Below are 20,947 nucleotides of genomic sequence, written 5' to 3'. Positions count from 1 at the left end.
CATTTGGGACACGCTGTATTGTATTGTGACACAGCGCCCCCTGTCGTTACCAGGGATGATTGTTCTTTTTCACCATTGATATTAGGCAGCGCCACTGTTAGAAAGCAATAAAGTACAAATACTTTGTTACTGTACTTGATTAGCTGTGCATCTTTACTGAACTTGAGTTTATATTTTTCTCACGACTTATTACTTTTACTCTCTGCATTTTAAAACAGATATTTGTACTTTCGAATTTACTGTGTCGTTGCATTTTTCAACCACTGCGGATGACCACATAATGTAAAACCCAATAATTAAACAAGCAAAAATTGTTTAAAATAAATATAAAAAAGAAAGATGTAAATAGAGAGAGGTCAAGTCAAATCGTGGTTGGGATCTTGATTGAGTGAAATCTTGGAGAATCGTAATATATAGAATGTGAACAAGGCAGATGATCGATGCAACAAATTTGCAGACGCAAGATATTCCTCATCAGCGGGTCTAAGAGAATTGTCTATTTTTTTATGTTGTTATCATTAGCTAATTTAGCATTTTCACTGTTAATCAGTTTGCAGCGTGAGCGCCAGACTATGGGAACATATGGTTTTTAGCATAAAAACCTGAGTTTTCTAGCTAGCATTTCTTTTTTCATCTCAGTACGAGCACTACGAATACGAAAGTGAATAAAAGATCAAACTTATTTTGTGTACAGAGATTTATTTTTTTAGTAATTGAAACGGGTACTGGCAGTAAAAAAATTTTTTTTATACTTATTACTTACAGTCTGTACTTTTTGTTCTTTTTTTACCCAAATACCGTAGTAAAATGTACGTAGTTATATACTTTTTGTTGTTGTTGTTTTTTTTTTTTTTGCACAACTTCGACTTAAGTACAGTGCGGCTAAGTGTGAATAATTTGTACTACATCTGGTCAGCACAGGCTTGCGCAACAATGAAGTTGCATGTGTGTATTTTAGTGGTCCAGCCCCGCCCCTTGCAGCCTGCTCATTGGTTGTCGTAAAAGAAACCTCTCGCTTGCTCTTATTTGGTTTGCTCCAAACGCGTGCGGGACCGCGTGTGCTCCAAAAGTGTCTCCATCGACTGTAAACACACAAATCGAGTTTTTTTTTTTTTTTTTTTTAAAGGAGTTTCACACGTCTCTGGGTGGAAAGGGACAACTGTTGAGGAGGAGGATCGATCTGAACTTGAGTGCAGCGTTGGAGCGAGCTGTCAATCATGGTAATTAGTAATTACACTCTTATATGTTCTTCGAATTGCGTTTTTGCTGTCCTCTCTGTTCTGTTCTCTTTAAGGCTAACCCACCGACCAAAGCTGCTTTACTGTACAATTTGTGGGGATACAGTATATGCGCATGTTCATAAGTGCCTGTTGTAACACTGCTAAATTGTAACTGCTTGTTAACTTGAACACAACTCCACTTCTACTGGTTCTATGTAGACCAGTAGAAGTTTGTAATTTGTATATGTACACCGTCAAATGTGTTCATATTTTAGATCAGTGGTTTTCAGACTTTTTAATCCAAGTACCACCGAAAAAAATGTTTGCTCCATAATGACCAACTTTAAAAAACAGTAAAGTAGTAGGCCGAATGAGGCAGTTTTTATTCCTAAAAACAACTAAGTGCTAAGCCACTGTAACATTATGCAGTTAGAACATGAACATGCGCTTAAATATAGGCAAAGAAAAAAAAGTGTGATAAAAGATATTGATTAATTTAAAATGTATTGGACTTATGTGTAATAACATTTTAGTTAAATGTCTAAAAAAGCAGCCAGATCTTGAAGAATAAATGCAAATGTTTTGTACTGTGGATAAAAGTTAAATACAACTGAACTGTACTTAAAAAAATGTACTCTACTGGATTAAAAAAAAAAAGATTAAACAGGCTGTATGCATAGCTATAAGATTAATTCCATATTTGATTGTATTACACGCTTTAATTGTTGTAAATTTTCTTTATTTATATAATTCAGTAATTCTTTCGTGTACCACTAGAGAAAGCCCGTGTACCGCTAGTGGTACTCGTACCATACTCGCTGTTTAAAACAGATCATGGTAGACAAACTGACAACAAGTCACAGTCCTTGCTTCACTCTCTGTGATGTATTATTGCAGTGATTCCCAACCACTATGCCACGAGAGATCATCAGGTGTGCCATGGGAAAAATGATCCAGTTTTACTTTATTGGTCCGAAAATTGTCATTTATTTATGACGAATATTGGATCTTTGTTCATCCGTCTATGCCGGTGTCATTGTGAGTGACAGGCAGAACAATTAAATGCTCATCCACTAGATATCAGAAGGCACAATTAACCTGCGTATCCTCCAGTTGCCATTCACACAACCGAATAATTCCTTTGTGTTAAGATAAACGGTCCCAGTTTTTAATCTGAGTATATCAATTTGTGAGTAAATTGAGATGAGATAATCATGACTTCAGAATTTTCTCGTGTAAAATATGTCCCTTGGCTCAAGAAAAGTTTTAGAAACACAGTATTATTAACACAAAGTGGAAATAAAATGAAATAAAAGTACTACTCTCTTTAACTACATAAGACAATATTTAGTGTATACACTCACACACCATAAATTGTATTTGCATGGATGTTCCATATCACTGGCGTGAGGCGGAAACCCCGCATCTGCCCCCCCAAAAAAACATTTGCTTTTCAGCAACTCAAAAAAAAAAAAAAAAGGGAACGGCGTGTTCATTTAGCAATTATTATCATCAAAGAGGCGGCACGGTGGACGACTGGTTAGAGCGTCAGCCTCACAGTTCTCCGGACCAGGGTTCAATCCCCGGTCCCGCCTGTGTGGAGTTTGCATGTTCTCCCCGTACCTGCGTGGGTTTTCTCCGGGCACTCCGGTTCCCTCCCACCTCCCAAATACGTGCATGAATTGGAGACTCTAAATTGCCTGTAGGTGTGAATGTGAGTGCGAATGGTTGTTTGTTTGTATGTGCCTTGCGATTGGCTGGCAACCAGTTCAGGGTGTACCCCGCCTCCTGCCCGATGACAGCTGGGATAGGCTCCAGCACGCCTGCGACCCTAGTGAGGAGAAGCGGCTCAGAAAATGGATGGATGGATGGATATCATCAAAGAAAGAAAGCCATTTTCAGTATACAATCACATTCAAACTAACATACCCACGTGGGGACTGACCAATGGTATCCATTCCTGAAAAAAAATACAGTATGACATTGACCAAATTTTGACAGTGGGGGTTTCAGCCCGACTCCAGCGACATGTTGCATATGAATGGCTGCTTGAGTGTTGGGGTGCTGAGATGTATTGATTTATATTATTTTATTATTTGTCATCAGAAAGGTCATTTTTGTTTAGTATTCTTTTTATTGCAGTGGTGTAGAACTGCACTGCATGATACTGAGAGGTGTTAATAAGGTGCTAATATTTTGCCACTCTCTTGTATCTAAATAAAGTAACCAGTACATTGGCAACAACTCTCAGGGTGATGCAGTGCAATTCTTCAACGGTGAAAACCACAATAATAAATATATTCTTCCATTAATACAGTGACATACTCTAAATCTTGCAGTTATGCTACAGGTACTTGTTGACCATAGTTTTATAAAGTAGCTTTTCACATATCTGATGTTGCCAAATGGTCTTCCTCGAAGGTACTGTTCAGTTGACTTAAAGTTGAAACCAGCATGATAGCAAGCAGATGCCCTGAAGAATGTGATTGTATACTTTTTGTGATGTAGTGTTTGTCTTGTGAGTGACACAAATAGAGAGTAGTTGGATCCAAGAGCAGTCGGAGGCAGATGTGAAAGGATGAATAGTTTACTTGATGAAACGTATTGCGATGGTCCTAGGTGGGTTGGCAGGTGGCGGTGAGGACAGGTGGCAGGCAGTGGTGAGGACAGGCGGCTGGCTTTGGCGGCTGGAATTACATGGATCAGGAACACGGGGTGGGGTGGGGGGGTCAAAAAGGGAACGAGGAATAGGGTGACTTACGGGAGGTAAATGGGCCGTGGTACCACTGAAAGGATTTCCTGGAACAGGCAGGTTTATATACTGGTGGTGATAAGGCTGATTGGAGACAGGTGCTGAAAACAGAGAAGGGAGGAGAGAGAGAGAGTGAGAGAGAGAGAGAGTGAGAGAGAGAGAGAGAGAACGCAAAGCGCCCTCCCGGCTACAATAATGGAACTGCAGGCAGTATATGACAGTACCCCCCTCTCAACAGACGCCTCCAGGCGTCCTGCCAGGCTTCCCCGGGTGAGCCGCGTAGAAGTCGTCCAAAAGAGTATGATTGAGTATTAGTTTCCGGGAAATCCACGACCGCTCCTCCGGCCCATACCCTTCCCAGTCGACTAGGTACTGGAACCCCCTCCCCCTACGCCTCACGTCAAGGATGCTCGACACCGTGAACGCTGGATGGTCATCAATAATCCGGGGAGGTGGAGGGGGTTCGGCCGGAGGGCTCAGGGGGCAGGTGGAGACAGGCTTAAGCAACGAGACGTGGAAGTCCCCTGCCGAGAGGAACTACGATGTCGGCAACTGAGCACACTGGTGAACAGGGTCTTGAGTCGGTTGAATGCTTGGGATGCTGACGGGGTCCAACGAAAGAGGGAGCTGGCGGATGTGAGGCTAGTGAGGTGAATAGCGACCTTGCTGTAATCAATGATAAACCGAAGGTAGAAATTGGCAAAACCAAGGAAACGTTGTACTTCTTTGCGGGTAGTGGGAGTGGGCCAGTTAACGACTGCTTGGATCTTGGAAGGGTTGGGTTGTTATTGACCTTTGGAGATGACGTAGCCCAGGAAGTTTATTCAGGTTTAACATATAGCCGGTTTTCAAGGAGACGCTGAATGACTTGGCGTACATGGAGGTGGTGTTCTGCGGGGCAGCGGGAGAAAATGAGATGTCATCAAGGTATACAAATATGAACCGGTTGAGCATGTCACGGAGGAATCTGGAAAACTGCAGGGGCGTTGGTTAAACCGAATGGCATGACCAGATACTCGAAGTGTCTGAGAAGGGTATTGAAGGCGGTCTTCCATTTGTCCCTCTCTCGGATACGGATGAGGTGGTAGGCGTTCCGTAGATCCAATTTGGTGAATACCTGGGCGTCACAGAGGGGTTCAAACGAGTGGTCGATGAAGGGAAGCGGAGATTTATTCACGGTGATATCATTGAGACCACAGAAGTCAATACATGGGCGGAGAGTGGTGTCTTTCTTTGCAACAAAAAAGAAGCTGGCCCCAACTGGAGAAGAGGAAGGTCGAATGAGTCCGGAAGCCAGAGAGTCATGGATATCGTCCTCCATAGCCCTCTTCTCAGGTCAGGAAAGGTTGTAGAGACAGCTGGAGAGAAGAGGGCCCCGCGGCAGCAGATTAATAGCACAGTCATAGGGGCGGTGGGGGGGTAGAGAAATAGCCAGGTCTTTACGAAATACCAGAGAGAGATCATGACATTCTCCAGGGACTAGGGACAGGTCAACGAGCATGGAAGAGGGTGGTGGTGTACCAGAAGGAGGTATAGCTGAGAGCAGGCAGTGTGAGTGGCAGTGAGGGCTCCATCCGGTGATGGCTAAGTGTGTCCAGTCTATGGTGGGGTTATGTCTTTTATGCCAGGGAATTCCAAGGACTAATGGGGTATCAGGAGAAGGGATAACAAAAAGGGAAATGTTTTCACGGTGATTTGCTGAAATAAGCAAGGTGCAAGGCACAGTTTGGTGGGTAACAGCGGAGATGATACGGCCATCTAGGGCTGTGACCTTCTTCGGAGACGGAAGCAGTTGGAGAGGAATTTGGAGCTGGTGAATTATGGCTTCATGAATGAAATTGTCATCGGCACCGGAATCAATCAGTGCAGTGATGGGGGTGTCAAGAGCCGAAACTATAATGCAAGCGGGAACGTTTATGCGAGAAGGAGAGCTTGAGGGGATGGAGGTTTGGCTCACCACGACGCTCTCAGGTATTATTAACAAAATGTCCTGAAATGCAATGTTGTTATGAAAGATTTTTCAAGAACGTGGTATCATATTGCATCATAGGTCATACAACTGGTTAATATATGTAATTTAAATACTGTAAGTATACACTCTACTTGCTAGTCTGCTGCAAAACTAAGAAATGTAACACTTTCAGTATCGCAAAAAGAATTCTTGTCGTCCATTCCAAGACCTTTTTTTTTTTACTTCGGTTTCTTAATGTGTATTGTTTAAATTTTATTTAAAAAAATAATACATATATAATAATAATAAAATAATAAATAATAATAAAATAATAATACATCTAGATGATACTTTTCTTTCATCATATTTAATTTGCATTACCGTACTATCATTACCCTACACTGTGTGGCTGCGAGTTTCATTCCCTTTTTGTGAGGCTTGCTTTGTTAATTTGAGTTTTAAGGAAGTAAATATATTTATATTTATATATATATATATATATATATATATATATATATATATATAAATGGCTACGTAAGTACTTCTTATTGGCATCAAAAATGTTGCATTGATTTAGCGCAGAGGTTCCGAACAAGGGGTGTATTTTAGCAGAACAAGGGTTGCATTTTAGCAGATGTGAAAAATATATTTCTCAATATTAAAAATTTAGCACAGTATACATTTGGCTTCATCTTCAAATGAAATATTGCAACATTTTGTAATTGGAGCAGGGCATTGTGACATAACACATTTGCCCTCCCTTTCGTCCAGTGGTGCCCTTGACATTCGAAGCCTTAACACAAGTGAATAAAAGTACACATAGGTGCGACAAAACAGTGACAACATTCTCACCCGCAGTCACAAGGACTCACTGAACAGTGTGATAGCTTGTAAATGATGTGCAGCAGCGTCACCCAAGTCAGCCTGCAAAGCAGCTTTGAATCACGTTGACGTTTTGTTTGGACATTCCTGACCACAGCATGGGTCCATCCATCCACCCATCCATTTTCTGAGCCGCTTATCCTCACAAGGGTCACGGGAGTGCTGGAGCCTATCCCAGCTATCATTGGGCAGGAGGCGGGGTACAGTACCCTGAACTGGTTGCCAGCCAATCGCAGGGCACACAGCATTGGTAAAAAGCCAAAATGTCTGAAATGTTTTTAAGGTTAGTATAATAAGGTCTATATATATATATATATATATATGTATATATATATATATATATATATATATATATATATATATATATATATATATATATACATATATATATATATATATATATATATAAAAAAAGTCTTGACCACGTGCTCTCCATTTACACCTCGACACCACCCACAGACTCAACCAATGTAATCTTACATTCACCCCACCCACACGTGACGGAGCACCCACCATCCAGTTTAAGATTTCTCAGTATGCACACATATGACATTCTCCAAATAGCCACTAGTATGTTTGAATATGTATTTTGTAACTCTTCCCAGCCAAATGTGACTATTGTCTTCTTGCCAGCTCACACACAAAGTAAGCAGCGAGGTCATGTCACTCGGCATGTGAGGCAACAAGCCTCTGAGTCAATATCTGCTCACATAATATAATGTTTATTTATCTTGGACGATGAAGTCACACTTTCTCTTCCCTTATTCCAGTCAAATAACGTCTCGCATGTTCTTTGTCTGCTACGAAGCCGATATTTGAGACGACCTACCAAACAGAACCTGTGTGCCTCCCCCTCCCTGCCTGTTTGTGTACTAAATGGAGTGTGGCTTGAGTTGCAGCACACATCTTCATGTTTTTTTGGGGTTTTTTTCCCCCACATGGCAGGTGATGGTTGGGAGGCAAGAGCTCCACACACGTGATGCTGCGATAACCAAACACAAGCCTTCTGCTCTATTCCTTTGCCCTGAAATGAATTTAGCATCTGACGGACTGTTAAACTAATACACTTGAATGTGTTATTCTGTATTAAACGTCTTGCCAACTGTGTTAAAGTAAAGCCCCGTTTATTGCGGGCATATGTTCCAAACAAAATAGGTGAAAATCTGCGATATAAAAAGTCCATATAAAAAACGTTTTTTTATATACTTTTACCCCTCCCACACACTTTAAACACATTTCAATTCATTAAAACACACTGTTTAAACATATTGTAAATATATTTTAAATAACACAAACTAAATTTGGTAATTTTACTGTTCTGTCAATAAATACAATTCTGAACAGTGCATAAGCAGCTGTGGCTCTCCTCTGACACATGCAAGGGAATTACAGTCAGTAAAAACCATCCATCCATCCATTTTCTGAGCCGCTTCTCCGCAATCGGGTCGCGGGCGTACTGGAGCCTATCCCAGCTATCATCGGGCAGGAGGCGGGGGACACTCTGAACTGGTTGCCAGCCAATCGCAGGGCACATACGAACAAACAACCATTCACACTCACATTCACACCTACGGGCAATTTAGAGTTGTCAATTAACCTACCACGCATGTTTTTGGGATCTGGAAGGAAACAGAGTGCCCAGAGAAAACCCATGCAGGCACGGGGAGAACATGCAAACTCCGCACAGGCGGGGCCGGGGATTGAACCCCGCTCCTCAGAACTGTGAGGCAGATACTCTAACCAGTCAACCACCGTGACACCTTGGTAATAACCCATTAAAAAAAAAAAATAATAATAATAATAACCGCTTAGAAATTCTGCAATAAAATGGTGGCGCAAATGATGAACTGCGATTAGTTTAACGCTGTACTCGTTTACTTGAGTGGCTTCGGGCCATTGTGTACACTGTTGTTTATCAAATTCTCTGCTATGAGTCAGAAATACTGTATTTAATATTGTATATTATTATTATTAATTTGCTGTTCTTTATTCCAAGACAGAGAAACCCTCACTGAATGGCGGCGAGGACGGGACATGGCCGACTGAGAGTCGGTCTCAATCTCAGATCGCACTCAATTCTGATGCAAACGAAGCCAAAGATGGGGACCGGCCGGCCTGGGATTCCAAGATCCAGTATGTGTTGGCTCAGGTGGGCTTCAGTGTGGGCTTGGGGAACGTGTGGAGGTTTCCATACCTTTGCCACCAGAATGGAGGAGGTGAGTGTTAATGAACAGATAAGGGTGTTATTTTGAAATTATAGTGGTGCGTTGAGCTGTAATGGTGGCAGTGTCAGATAGAATAAGGAAATATTCTTCAAAAAAAAAAAAAAAAGAAAAGAGGCTTCAAGCTCTTCATTGCCCCTCTCAGTTTAAGGGTGGTCATGTAGGGTTGCCATTAGAATGAAAAAGATGTTAATTCTACTTTTTACAATCCAATGTACCAGCAATGTGATTTAGAATCTGTTATTCATAAGATTACATATATTGGCTATAATTTGACTGATTTGTCACTTGTGTAATTTTGCTTGTATTTTAATCCATTTTTTTGTTTTTCTTAGATTAAAATGGATTTTTCAGCTCTGCCAATCGTCCATATTTGATGACAGACATACTGTGGTAGCACTAAAAGTAATCTGCATTTATTTTCCTTTCCTTCCTTGCAGGGGCCTTCATGCTGTTGTATGTTTTTCTTCTGGTGGTGGTTGGCGTTCCCCTCTTCTTCATGGAATTGGCCGCTGGCCAGAGCATTCGGCAGGGCAGCATTGGCGTCTGGAAACATATTTCCCCAAAACTGGCCGGTATCGGCTATTCTAGCTGCTTGGTAAGGATTTCTAGGAGCTGTAGATTGTGTTGCCTCTTTCCAAAGGCTGCGTCGTGCAAAGTATGTTGGGTTTGAAGCGACTGAGGAGTTTGACTTATGTCCTGCCTTTTTCCCAACTAGCCTCCACACGAGGCCATTTATCTCGTAGCCTCACTGTGTGTAAAACCGAGCAAGGACGATGTGGGGCTGTAACATGAGAGGTGTTGCGTAACAGTTTCTCATGCTGACACTGAGCGTGAACACAAATGTCTTTGTTAATTCAGCATAAATGTTTAGTTTCCAGCAAGTCTATTTTGTCTTTTTTTTTTTTTTACACCTAAACTACTCAAATGTCAGTGTTTACCATTTGACTGTGCAAGAACGTATGTACAGTGGATATGAAAGGTCTACACACCCCTGTTCAAATGCAAGTTTTTTTACATTAAAAAATGAGACCAAGATATAAAGTATAATTTAAAAACTTTCTCCACCATATATATGACCTACAACCTGTACAACTTTATTGAAATGTTTTCAAATCTTTTCAAGAGGGGAAGTAAAACTAATCAACTGAGATAATGGGGTTTTACAAGTGTGCACACCTTTTACAACTGGAGATGTGGCTGACTTCACTTAACCAATTACATTCAAACTCATGTTAAATGCGAGTGATCACACACCTGCCACCATTTCTAGTGCTTTTGATTAAACCCAAGTAAAGTGAAGCACTTTGAGTAGCGTATGCCTGACATTTTTTCTTTGCTTTCTAGCAGTAACCTTAAGGTTTCGTACTCATTTGGACTGCTACATTGAACTGTTCAGAATTGTTTCCAACTTGACTAAGGCCCCAGTTCATGTTGAAGTTGTTTATTTTTGCTTCCTCTCTCGAAAAGATTAGTTTTTTTTTTCAGTTGAGCTGTACACGTCTACGTCGAATTAATGGTGGAAATGTATTTCAAAATGATTTATCTTGGTCTCCTTTTTTAAATCACAAAAACTTGGCATTTGAACAGGGGTGTGTAGACTTTTTATATCCACCGTAAGTAATAGTTGTGTGCATATACTGTGTCATCTATGAAGTCGTTTTCTCCTCAGGTTTGTTTTTATGTGGCTCTGTACTACAATGTGATTATTGCATGGAGCCTTTTCTACATGGGCAACTCCTTCCAGTATCCTCTGCCATGGGAGAACTGTCCCATTGATGTGGCCACCAATGACACAGGTAGAGTGCGCCTGTCCAGACAAATAGTCTAATTTCATATTCAGTAAATGCCTTTTTTTCATATTCAGTAAATGCCTTTTCTGCTACAGTGAGAGAATGTGCACAAAGTTCTGCAACATCGTATTTCTGGTTTCGGAAAGCTCTGAACATCTCTAATTCCATTGAGGAGTCAGGAGAGTTTAATTCCATCATGACGGGCTGCTTATTGGCTGCATGGACTATTGTCTGCTTGGCGATGATTAAGGGTATCAAGTCGTCTGCAAAGGTGAACAAGAAGAGCATTCGCAATCCACATTTCCTTTCAATCACGCTTTCTAATCCCTATATGTAACACTGGAAGTTTAGAGTCCTTTTCTTGGTCCCCTGTGCCAAACATCATCTGACAAGTTTCCTTTGGCTTTGACTGAGAAACATATCAACTATAATAGCAGACAACGCTAAGCAATCCTTTGCTGCTTCAGCATTATAGAATATTTGTACACCTCTCTGTGAGTATAGAAAACGTGGTCAATCAGCAAGTTCTTTGGAAAATAAATAGCATCTGTGCAAAAAGAAAGTTAGTATTTACCATTTTGACCCTTCTTTAGAACTTCAGTTTAAAAATAGTTTGCTGAAATTTCTAAAAAATAATAATAACTTCCAATCCCAACAACTTTACTTGAATGACAAGCATGAAGTGAAGTACAAGTTTGAGTCAGTCACACGACGGGACACTTTCGTAGTGAAAATGTTGCAACGTTAACAATAATGGAAAAATACACAATCCTTGCTCCACCGCTACAAAAAGTTTCACTTAAGTTGCGGAAAGATTTTCTGAGAACAAGAATGTAAAAATATAGTCTGATCTTTGCCCATACTCACTGCCAAGTCTTGGACAGAGAAACTCAGTGTGTGGGAGGTGATACGTAAACTAGCTGTTATGTAAGTGTTAAACCACAATTTTCTGTAATTCAGAACATCTTGCTTCCAAGCACATTTTCGGAAATAGGCACCTCACAAAATATTTTGTTGTTTAATTTGACACTTGGTGGGTGGGCAAGCCTGCCAGAGACCCAACTGTGTGTATACAAGCCATTAAACAGGCAATTTTCTATATTTCCCCTTTAATGTTTGTTCACGGCAGTCATTTTTACATATAGTAAAAAAACATAGTGGGACAGATGCAGCCATATACGATGATATTCTTATTTTGTTGCAATTATATTTTACAATATTATGCAGCATTGGTTTTAACTGTCTCTGCCTTACTTTAAATGTTTGTCTTGGTTGTGTGTGTTGTAAACTGTTGCTATCCATATTCCCATCAGTGTTATTACAATGATCTCTCTCTCTCTCTTTCTCTTGCTGTCTCTGTCTCTCTCACTCTCTCTTTTGCTTCCAGGTGATGTACTTCTCCTCAGTCTTTCCCTATGTGGTGCTCTTCATTTTCCTCATCAGAGGCTTGACGTTGGATGGAGCAAAAGAAGGAATCACGTATATGTTTTATCCCAGAGTAAGCACACGTTTTATAATATGTTTGATTTTTGTTTTTGTTTGAATGCAAAAAGACTCCCTTAGTGCCCTTTAAGTTAAATGAGACTGAGCTTCTCTTGTGTTTTTTTTCAGCTTGAGATTTGGGGGAACATGCAGGTGTGGCGGCAGGCGGCCACTCAAGTGTTTTTTGCCCTGGGACTGGGATACGGTTCTGTCATCGCGTATTCTTCCTACAATCCGGTCCAAAACAACTGTCACAGGGACGCTCTTCTGGTCTCGGGCATCAACTTCATGACGTCTGTCCTGGCCTCGCTTGTTGTTTTTGTCATCCTGGGTTTCCGGGCCAAAAACATTGCAAAGGGCTGCGTGGCTGAGTATGTATCAAAGTCCATAAGTTTGATTGCATTGTTGTGAGAGAAAAAAACGCTACCAGGTTCTGAAGTTTATATATATTTGAAGATAATTGCTAAAAAGGTGCAAAGATAGAATTACAGTTATGTAGTCCGAAATTGTGAAATGTTCAGCGGCATACCTAAAAACAACGTTCAGTGATGCACCTCGGCATCCGACACTTGTTCTCATCAGCGGTTATCCAGCACAATTTCAACGCACAGTTAAATAGCTACCTATGCCTACATTGTGAAAAAGCATTTTCCCTTCAGGTAGTCCGCTGGCGTGGCCACTTTAGAGCGCCTCGTTGTCAGACATGAGAGTGCGTGCACATCACAGTGAGAAAGGCGGAAGTCTGAAAGAAAAAAATAATGGGAGATGGGAGGAAAAAAAACATTAAAAAGTCCAACTCGACAGCCAACGTGTGGACCAGAGCTTCCCTCTGTTGTGGCCGCTTTAGAGTGCCTCATTGTCTGCCGTGAATAGGCATACGAACCAGGGAGGAAGGCAGGGTGTGAAAACCTAGGCAACCAGCTTTTTGTATTTTTAATAGACTAGTTTAATCTTGATTTTAATTTGACAGGTTCCATTGTTTTGTGTGTGTTCACCGTACTCCCATTCATATCCTTGAATATGTCATAAAAATTCAAAGGAATACCTAAAAAAAAACTAAAAAAAACCTTCACTGCATTAACAAAAGTGGCAGTAGAAGTAACAAGGGATGTGCTAAATGTTCACTAATAACCATAATATCAGATATTATACAACTCCATACCATTGCCATCTATGTATATTCTTATGTCAGGTGTGTTTATTTGCAGAAATGTTCGCCTTCTAAGCAACGTGTGGATCCAGGAACAGGACCATCATTGGTGGCCAAGTTTCAACATGACCGGGCCAACCTCCGTGTCTGTGTCGGACTACAGAGAGTGGTACAGGCGCTATGGTGCCACGCTGCGTCTCAACATCACCGACTGCAATCTGGAGGAGGAGATGAACAAAGTGAGTGATGTCTGGTAGGAAGAGGCAAAATGGGTAGTCTTGAAGCCTCATATAGAAGTTGGTGTCCACTAGAAAGCGGTAAATATTTTCAGATGTCGTTTGAAGAAGTGCAGCATTGAGACAGCGCAGTTAAGTAATCGAACATGCAGTACTGCTAAATACCAGATAAACTCAATGTCTTCCGAATCACAATTGTTCTTTTCTTTAAATTTAAAAAACAATAAGTCAATAGGATTTACAGTAATATGAAGACCTAAGAACGTCTTTTACAAATCCCAGCAAGATCTGATTTTTTAGAGCCATTTAAGGTTTTAGCTTTAGTTTCCATTTAGCTTTACTTTGTACGCTTACATTTAGTACTAATCTTAACTAGTTCAGCTTTAGTTTGGATTTATTTTATTTGAAGTTAATTTACTTTACTTACAGTTTAGTTTGTTAGCCTACTTTTAGTTTAGGTTCAGTTAGTTTGGATGTATTCTTAGTTAATTTTTATTTTCTTATTAAGTATTATTTTCAGATTAAGTCTATATTTATCTTAAGTTAGATTTGTTAGTTTGTACTTATTTAAGTTTGTTTAATGTAGGTTAGCTTGGTGTAAAGTTATTTAAGTTTAGCAAAATCTGCAGACCTTTCTAATACCTCTGCAAGCTTTTCATGATATGCAGTGTACCTGACCACATATTAACATTTACATGACATATATAACAACATCTCACATTTTACCTTTACAAAAATAATAATGCTCAGTTTTTTACATTCTGGTAACCTTATTCAACTACACGACAGGGCCAAAACACTAGAAACAGCTCTCGGTTTATGAATGACGTTCTACAACACTACAAACTACAACTCCAAAATTAAACATATTGTTAAAGTAACATCTCTCTGACACTGAGCATTGTTATCTTTGTAAAGAACTAAACTTTTGAATGCAGATGTCCAACTGTTCAATGTTTCAGTTCTTTGTCCACAACTTTCTGTTCTCTAACAAAGACCTGACCGCCAACATTCACATTGTTTAGTAAAGGTTGCGGCGGCACGGTGAACGGTGGATGACTGGTTAGAGCGTCTGCCTCATAGTTCTGAGGACCGGGGTTCAATACTCGGCCCCGCCTGTGTGGAGTTTGCATGTTATCCCCGTGCCTGCGTGGGTTTTCTGCGGGCACTCTGGTTTCCTCCCACATCCCAAAAACATGCATGCTAGGTTGATTGACGACTCTAAACTGCCCATAGGTGTGAATGTGGGTGCAAATGGTTGTTTGTTTATATGTGCCCTGCGATTGGCTGGCAACCAGTTCAGGGTGTACCCCGCCTCCTGCCCCATGATAGCTGGGATAGGCTCCAGCACGCCTGTGACCCTAGTGAGGGGAAGCGGCTCAGAAAATGGATGGCTGGATGGATAGTAAAGGTTGCAATGGATTTTCGGTTCTTCCTGAAATTTCACCTGAAAGCCGAATATCCCGACCTTTTTGTGAGTTTCATTACTTGTGTATATACGATGTTGTCATGTTGTATCTGTTTGTTTCTGTCGGCGCTCAGGGAGTGGAAGGGACAGGACTGGCTTTCATAGCGTTCACTGAGGTGATGGCTCTCTTCCCAGCCAGCCCCTTCTGGTCCACTCTCTTTTTCCTCATGCTGCTCAACCTGGGCATGAGCACCATGTTTGGGACCATGCAGGGAATACTCACACCTCTCATGGACAATTTTAAGATGCTAGGACGCCACCGCACCTTACTCACTGGTACGCCACCCAAATTGAATGCAACATTTGCATATTTTCATAGATCTCAGTAATTATCTTTTATTATTATTTGGTTTGTTTGTTTTTCTTTCAGTGTGCAGCTGTGCTTTGGGCTTCCTGCTAGGACTTCTGTTCACTCAGCGCTCAGGCAACTACTTTGTGGCCATGTTTGACGACTACTCGGCCACACTGCCCTTAGTCATTGTTGTCATCTTTGAAACCATCAGTGTCTCCTGGGTTTACGGTACTGATCGGTAAGTGATGTATAACTTTTTGTCCTTGTTTTTTGTCATCATACACTGATTGAATGTATCAACAGTACGTCGTCATTGTAGAATTGGAGGACAAACATTTTTGAAAAACGGACCATTTATTTTTAAGAAATGTTTTCAATATAAACGGGTAATAAACCATCATATAATTTGATTCATCCAGCTCAACTATCAGTCGCACGCTTTGAGATATTTAATTCTCATACCATATATTTTAATGTATTTAGCGTGACCCTATTAGAGATATTGAGGCACGTGAAAAACATTTATTTCAATAATATTGCTGAATAAATTATATAAAATTAATCGAGGAAAGTACATTTATTATTTGAACACTGATTTAAAGTTGTATTATTAGTTTAAGTAATTACAGTAACAGGTTTGCAAATCAATGCTAATGTTTTTGCTAAAAAATTCATGCTAGCTGCATTAGTTGCTATGCTAACTAAGAATAAACTTAGCTATATAATTAAAAAACATTAATTTATTCATCTTCTGTTCCGCTTCTCCTCAGCTGGAGCCTATCCCAGCTAACTTCAGGCGAGAGGCGGGGTACACCCTGAACCGGTCGCCAGCCAATCGGAGGGCACATAGAAACAAACAACCATTCGCACTCACATTCACACCTACGGGCAATTTAGAGTCTTCAACTAACCTACCATGCATGTTTTGGGGATGTGGGAGGAAATCGGAGTGCCCGGAGAAAACCCACGCAGGCACGGGGAGAACATGCAAACTCCACACAGGCGGGGCCGGGATTTGAATCCCAGTCCCCAGAACTCTGGGATGCGCCGATGTGTCCTCGTCACCTCGTGGTGAGGTGGGCGTCCTGCCTGGGCCAGTCGTCGGCAACCCGCGTCTGTAGTGCCGTTCCGTCGCCTGTGGGTGTCGCTGTTGCCCTGGTCTAACTCCCAGCTTTACTGGCCAAGTGGCGCGGTACCCATCAGGATGGAGACGCCATTTTTGGGCTGGCTGGTGGTGGAAGTTAATTAATTGAGCGTTCTAGTGCGAACTCTGTATCTTTGGTCTCCGTTTTGATGCTCCAGGTGCTGCTGATTCACTTAGCGTCTGTATGTGAAGTTGAGTCTCGCCACGCCGTGGTTGTCTATCTCGGCGGGACGAACGAGTCTCGCCGGAGACTTGGGTGCTCGGTGTCATCTTTCCATGGCGTGTACGCTACACCTGGCCAACTATAATTTACACAACAAGTGTGTTTCTGTATTTTGTGCATGGATTAATTGACATTTTCCTCCAGGTCTGGATGAGCTGTACTGTATGTTTTTTTTGTTTTGTTTTGTTTTTCTCCACTGCAGCTTCCTGGATGATATTGAAGACATGCTCAAATGGCGTCCCCCCGTGGTGTACAAGTATCTTTGGAAATATGTGTGCTTGCTGGCCATGATAGGACTCCTGGCTGCAAGTTTGTTAAGAATGGTCCTTAAAGGGCCCACCTACACCGCCTGGAATGAAAGCACGGTAAGAGAGTGTTTTATTTGATAGCGCACACAGTTTCACCCTTACATGGAAGGTGTCACAGACATTCACACCTTGAAGACCCAGTGTGGGTCAAATTATTACCACATCAGAATCAGATAAATGTATTGTCATTATTTGTGTCTGGTAGAATAAGTTGATTATTGATAGTATGGAAAATTGGAATGGTTTAATGAAGCGATGCCCATTGTGTTTGCGGAGTAATACCAAGGTTCCCCTGAGCAAGTTATGCAAGCACCCCTTTATTGAGCAAGGAAACATCCATCCATCCATTTTCTATGGTGCTTGTTCTCATCAAGGTCGTGGGCAGTCGGAGCCTATCCCTGCTGACTTTGGGTGAGAGGAGAGTTACACCTTAGACTGGTTGCCAGTCAAGTGCTGGGCACATATAGACAAACAACCATTCCAACTCACTGGCGATCAGTTCAGGGTGTAGTCCGCCTTTCGCCCAAAGTTAGTTGGAGTAGGCTCCAGCACTCCCGCAACCCGTGTGAGGATAAGCGGGTCAGAAAATGGATGGATGGATGGATGGATTTTATTCCTTCGTTGTAGTTGTCATATTTTTATGTATGTAAGTTACTTGGGTATGTGATATTACTTTAATGGCCACTTTCCTTTTCTACTTCTTTCTTTCTATTCTATTCAAAAAAGAAAATCTGCACTTTGCACCCTTTATAGATGTTTTGATACAATTGCATACACCTGCATAATCCAATATACAAAATAATTACAAAATTGATTGTTACTGCCGGCACGGCGGTCCGACTGGTTAGCACATATGCCCCACAGTTCTGGGGACCCTGGCTAATATCCCGGCCCCGCCTGCGTGGAGTTTGCATGTTCTCCCCGAGCCTGGGTGGGTTTTCTCTGGGGACTCCGATTTCCTCCCACATCCCAAAAACATGCCTGGTAGGTTGATTGAAGACTCTAAATTGCCCGTAGGTGTGTCTGTGAGTGCGAATGGTTGTTTGTTTCTATGTGCCCTGCGATTGGCTGGCGATCGGGTCAGGGTGTATCCCGCCTCCCGCCCGAAGATAGCTGGGATAGGCTCCAGCAGCCCACGACCCTGGTGAGGATGAGCGGTAAAGAAAATGGATGGATGGATGATTGTTACTGAAACTTAAAAAAATAATAAGTCAGGAAGGACTATCAGGAATTTCCAGAAATCAAAATGTTGAATTTTCCTATAAACCTTCATTATACAACTTTCATTTTTGACTGACAACAGCTGTATATGACACATACTGTATAAGGATATTGCTTATGTCTTCTCTGCACAGGCCTCTGAGATGACTTTGGAGTATCCCGGTTGGTCTCTGGTAATGATCGTCTTACTCATAGTCTTTGCCAGCCTGCCAGTACCCGTCAGTTACGTCCATTCAACACTGCAGCACCGCAGGCTGCTTAACACCGACTCCATGGAGGGCGCGGGCAAAGAGGTCAACCGCCACTTGTACACCAAGTGCAGCTCTGTCGAACAGCTGGATTTCAACTCCCAACAAGCTACCACCGAGGAAGAAGGCGTCCGTCCCAGGACGACCTTCCTTCCGGTGGGCAGCGAACACTACCGCCTCTTGCCCCAGAAAGAGGACCTCGACGAAGAGGACCAGGACACGGGGGTGTGAGGGTGTGGTTGCCCATCAGGGTGGAGGTTGTTTGCAAAGTGTTTCAAGTGTAGGTCCTCGGCGTGTGAATAAGCAAGACCGTGCGGGAGAAATGGGAAAATGGAGGACAGCATTAGTCAAAATAGTTGTTTAGCTCAGGAAGCTACATTATTAGCAAGCCAACGCTAGTTTCTTCAATAAATACAGGGAACCCCCTGTATTTGCAGCGGGACAAGGACCGAACCCTGCTGCAAATAGTGAAAATCAGCGAGTAAAGGGCGACCCCCTAAAAAGGTTTGTAATTGCCTATAGATGCCATAAAATAGCAGCAAAGGACTACTTTTTTAAATGAAGATCCTCAAAGCAATGCTGTTATTGCTTTGGCCTTAATACAAAAACAGAGGATACAATAGGTGAGTTTTTCAGCAAATAATGGCGGATAGGTTCCCCCCCCCAAAAAAAATAAAAAAATCAGCAAATTTACAAATGCTGAACTGCGAATGTCAGGGAGTTCGCTTCATAACACTTTTTAGGCATAGCCACCAAAGGACACAGTGTGTTTCAAATGAGCATGAAGTGTCACAGGAGCCAGTCAAAAGGACAGCTGTTATGTAGATGAGTGTTTCCCAACCTTTACTGAGCCAAGGCACATATTTTGCATGGGAAAAACCTCACGGTCCACATCCAAACAAAGCATGTCACAAAAAGTATGAAGACTGATGTAATGATTGCGTTTCAATTAAATCATAAGTTTACTTAGTGTTAAATCTGGGCCTTTTTAGTTGTATGAATGGAAACTGTTGGCTAAACATGTTAATTGTACCATCTGTCATCCAGTGGAAGAGCAGTTACCGTAATGGTTCTGCCTATCACGATAAGTCACGGGCATAGATAGAAGAACAAAGAAATTGTCATTCTTGGTCCAATTAAGTTGAATTGGATCATTTCCTGTGGCACACCTGATGATTTCTCACGGCACACAAATGTGCCGCAGTGCAGTAGTTGAGAATGACTGTTACATTCATAAATAGATTATTAGGCCGGGGAGCGGGGGGACATTATGACGACTTCTTTTGGCTTCCATGAGCATTTCCTCCATGTTTGCATGCGAGTGTGTTTGTGAGGATAAGAGACGTATAGTAAGTGACACTTTCAAGAAAGTTAATGACTATTTGATGGATCCTCGTGTGTAAGTTTTAGTTAACGTTTTAAGTTTGGTAGGATTCAGTTCTGGATAATGTCAGTGAAGATCCTCACAAAGAATATGCATGTGACAATTTATAGATGTATTAACTGTACTGCAAACAGGAATATATTTGTCAGGATATTTGTTGCATTTTCACTATTATGTTGATTCTGCCTATTGTATAGATTTGATTAAACATCAACAAATCTTCATGGCAGAAACTTACTTACTGGTCTACTGGAATCGAAGTGATCATGTGTAATCGATTTACTGTTTTTTGTGACAACGTTTTTAGTTTTACAAATGGCGATCTGTACTTTAGACCTTACCTTGGTAAGTAACTTGGGTTACTTTATTCGACATCCATGACTGGCGACACAATGATGGACTGATCGATTGAGATCATGGGTCCTTAAAAAGCGGAGGTGGGGGGGGGAACAGAAACAGGAGCGACATGGAGGAACGTGAATCCGGGAGCATTAACGATGACAACAGAAAACATAACGCACCTTCTTTTTGTTGTGTGTTTTCGTTGTTGTCGGCCACAAGAATGATTGGTGGCGAATGCGTTTTGTTTTGTGCCAGCTTAAAAACCACCATTCTCGAATCTGGACAAACATATACAGGTATTATCATTAGTTAATTTAGCATTTTATTGTTTTGTTTTTCTTATTCAGGACCTGTTGGCAATACAGTCCTGATTATCCTGTCAGAATTCAGCTTGTGGCAAACCTGTGCCCAGTGTTTTTGTATTGTCGAGTAACAGTAAAAAAAAAAAAAAACTGTAAACAGTAAAAACTCATTAAAACTCATTTTTACTTTTTTACTTTTGTGCTTACACTTCCAAGTCTGTACTTTTTTTTTTTTTTTTACTTCTACTTTAAAGAAGTAAAAGAGTTGAATCAGTAGTTCTGCTTTTACTCGTCTTTATTTTCCACAAGTGTGTGGACCGCTACTGA

At 41.4% G+C, this 20,947-nt stretch overlaps 1 protein-coding gene across 4 annotated transcripts; it reads left to right on the top strand.

The window, feature by feature from the left end:
• Positions 1–1,131: 1,131 nt before the first annotated feature.
• On the top strand, positions 1,132–20,816 carry slc6a16a (solute carrier family 6 member 16a). Of its 4 annotated transcripts, XM_061701201.1 has the most exons (13): positions 1,132–1,220; positions 8,802–9,021; positions 9,468–9,625; positions 10,700–10,826; positions 10,916–11,091; positions 12,208–12,318; positions 12,432–12,673; positions 13,511–13,691; positions 15,231–15,432; positions 15,527–15,686; positions 17,018–17,180; positions 18,479–18,517; positions 18,590–20,816. In XM_061701201.1, exons 1-13 carry the CDS (start codon positions 1,218–1,220, stop codon positions 18,821–18,823), a joined length of 2,016 nt encoding a protein of 671 aa, XP_061557185.1. In that variant the 5' UTR covers positions 1,132–1,217; the 3' UTR covers positions 18,824–20,816. The 4 variants fall into 4 exon arrangements, 3 of the variants coding, with proteins under 3 accessions (XP_061557185.1, XP_061557184.1, XP_061557186.1); XR_009770108.1 differs by lacking the exons at positions 18,479–18,517; positions 18,590–20,816 and adding an exon at positions 16,219–16,912 and having other exon boundaries at positions 17,018–17,042; XM_061701200.1 differs by having other exon boundaries at positions 18,479–20,816.
• The last annotated feature ends 131 nt before the right edge of the window (positions 20,817–20,947 follow it).

The sequence above is a fragment of the Phycodurus eques genome, chromosome 16 (genome assembly GCF_024500275.1).
Source record: "Phycodurus eques isolate BA_2022a chromosome 16, UOR_Pequ_1.1, whole genome shotgun sequence".
In the NCBI taxonomy this organism is placed as follows: domain Eukaryota; kingdom Metazoa; phylum Chordata; class Actinopteri; order Syngnathiformes; family Syngnathidae; genus Phycodurus; species Phycodurus eques.
The sequence above is the reverse complement of the archived record's forward strand: the minus strand, read 5'-3'. Positions and strand labels throughout refer to the sequence as shown.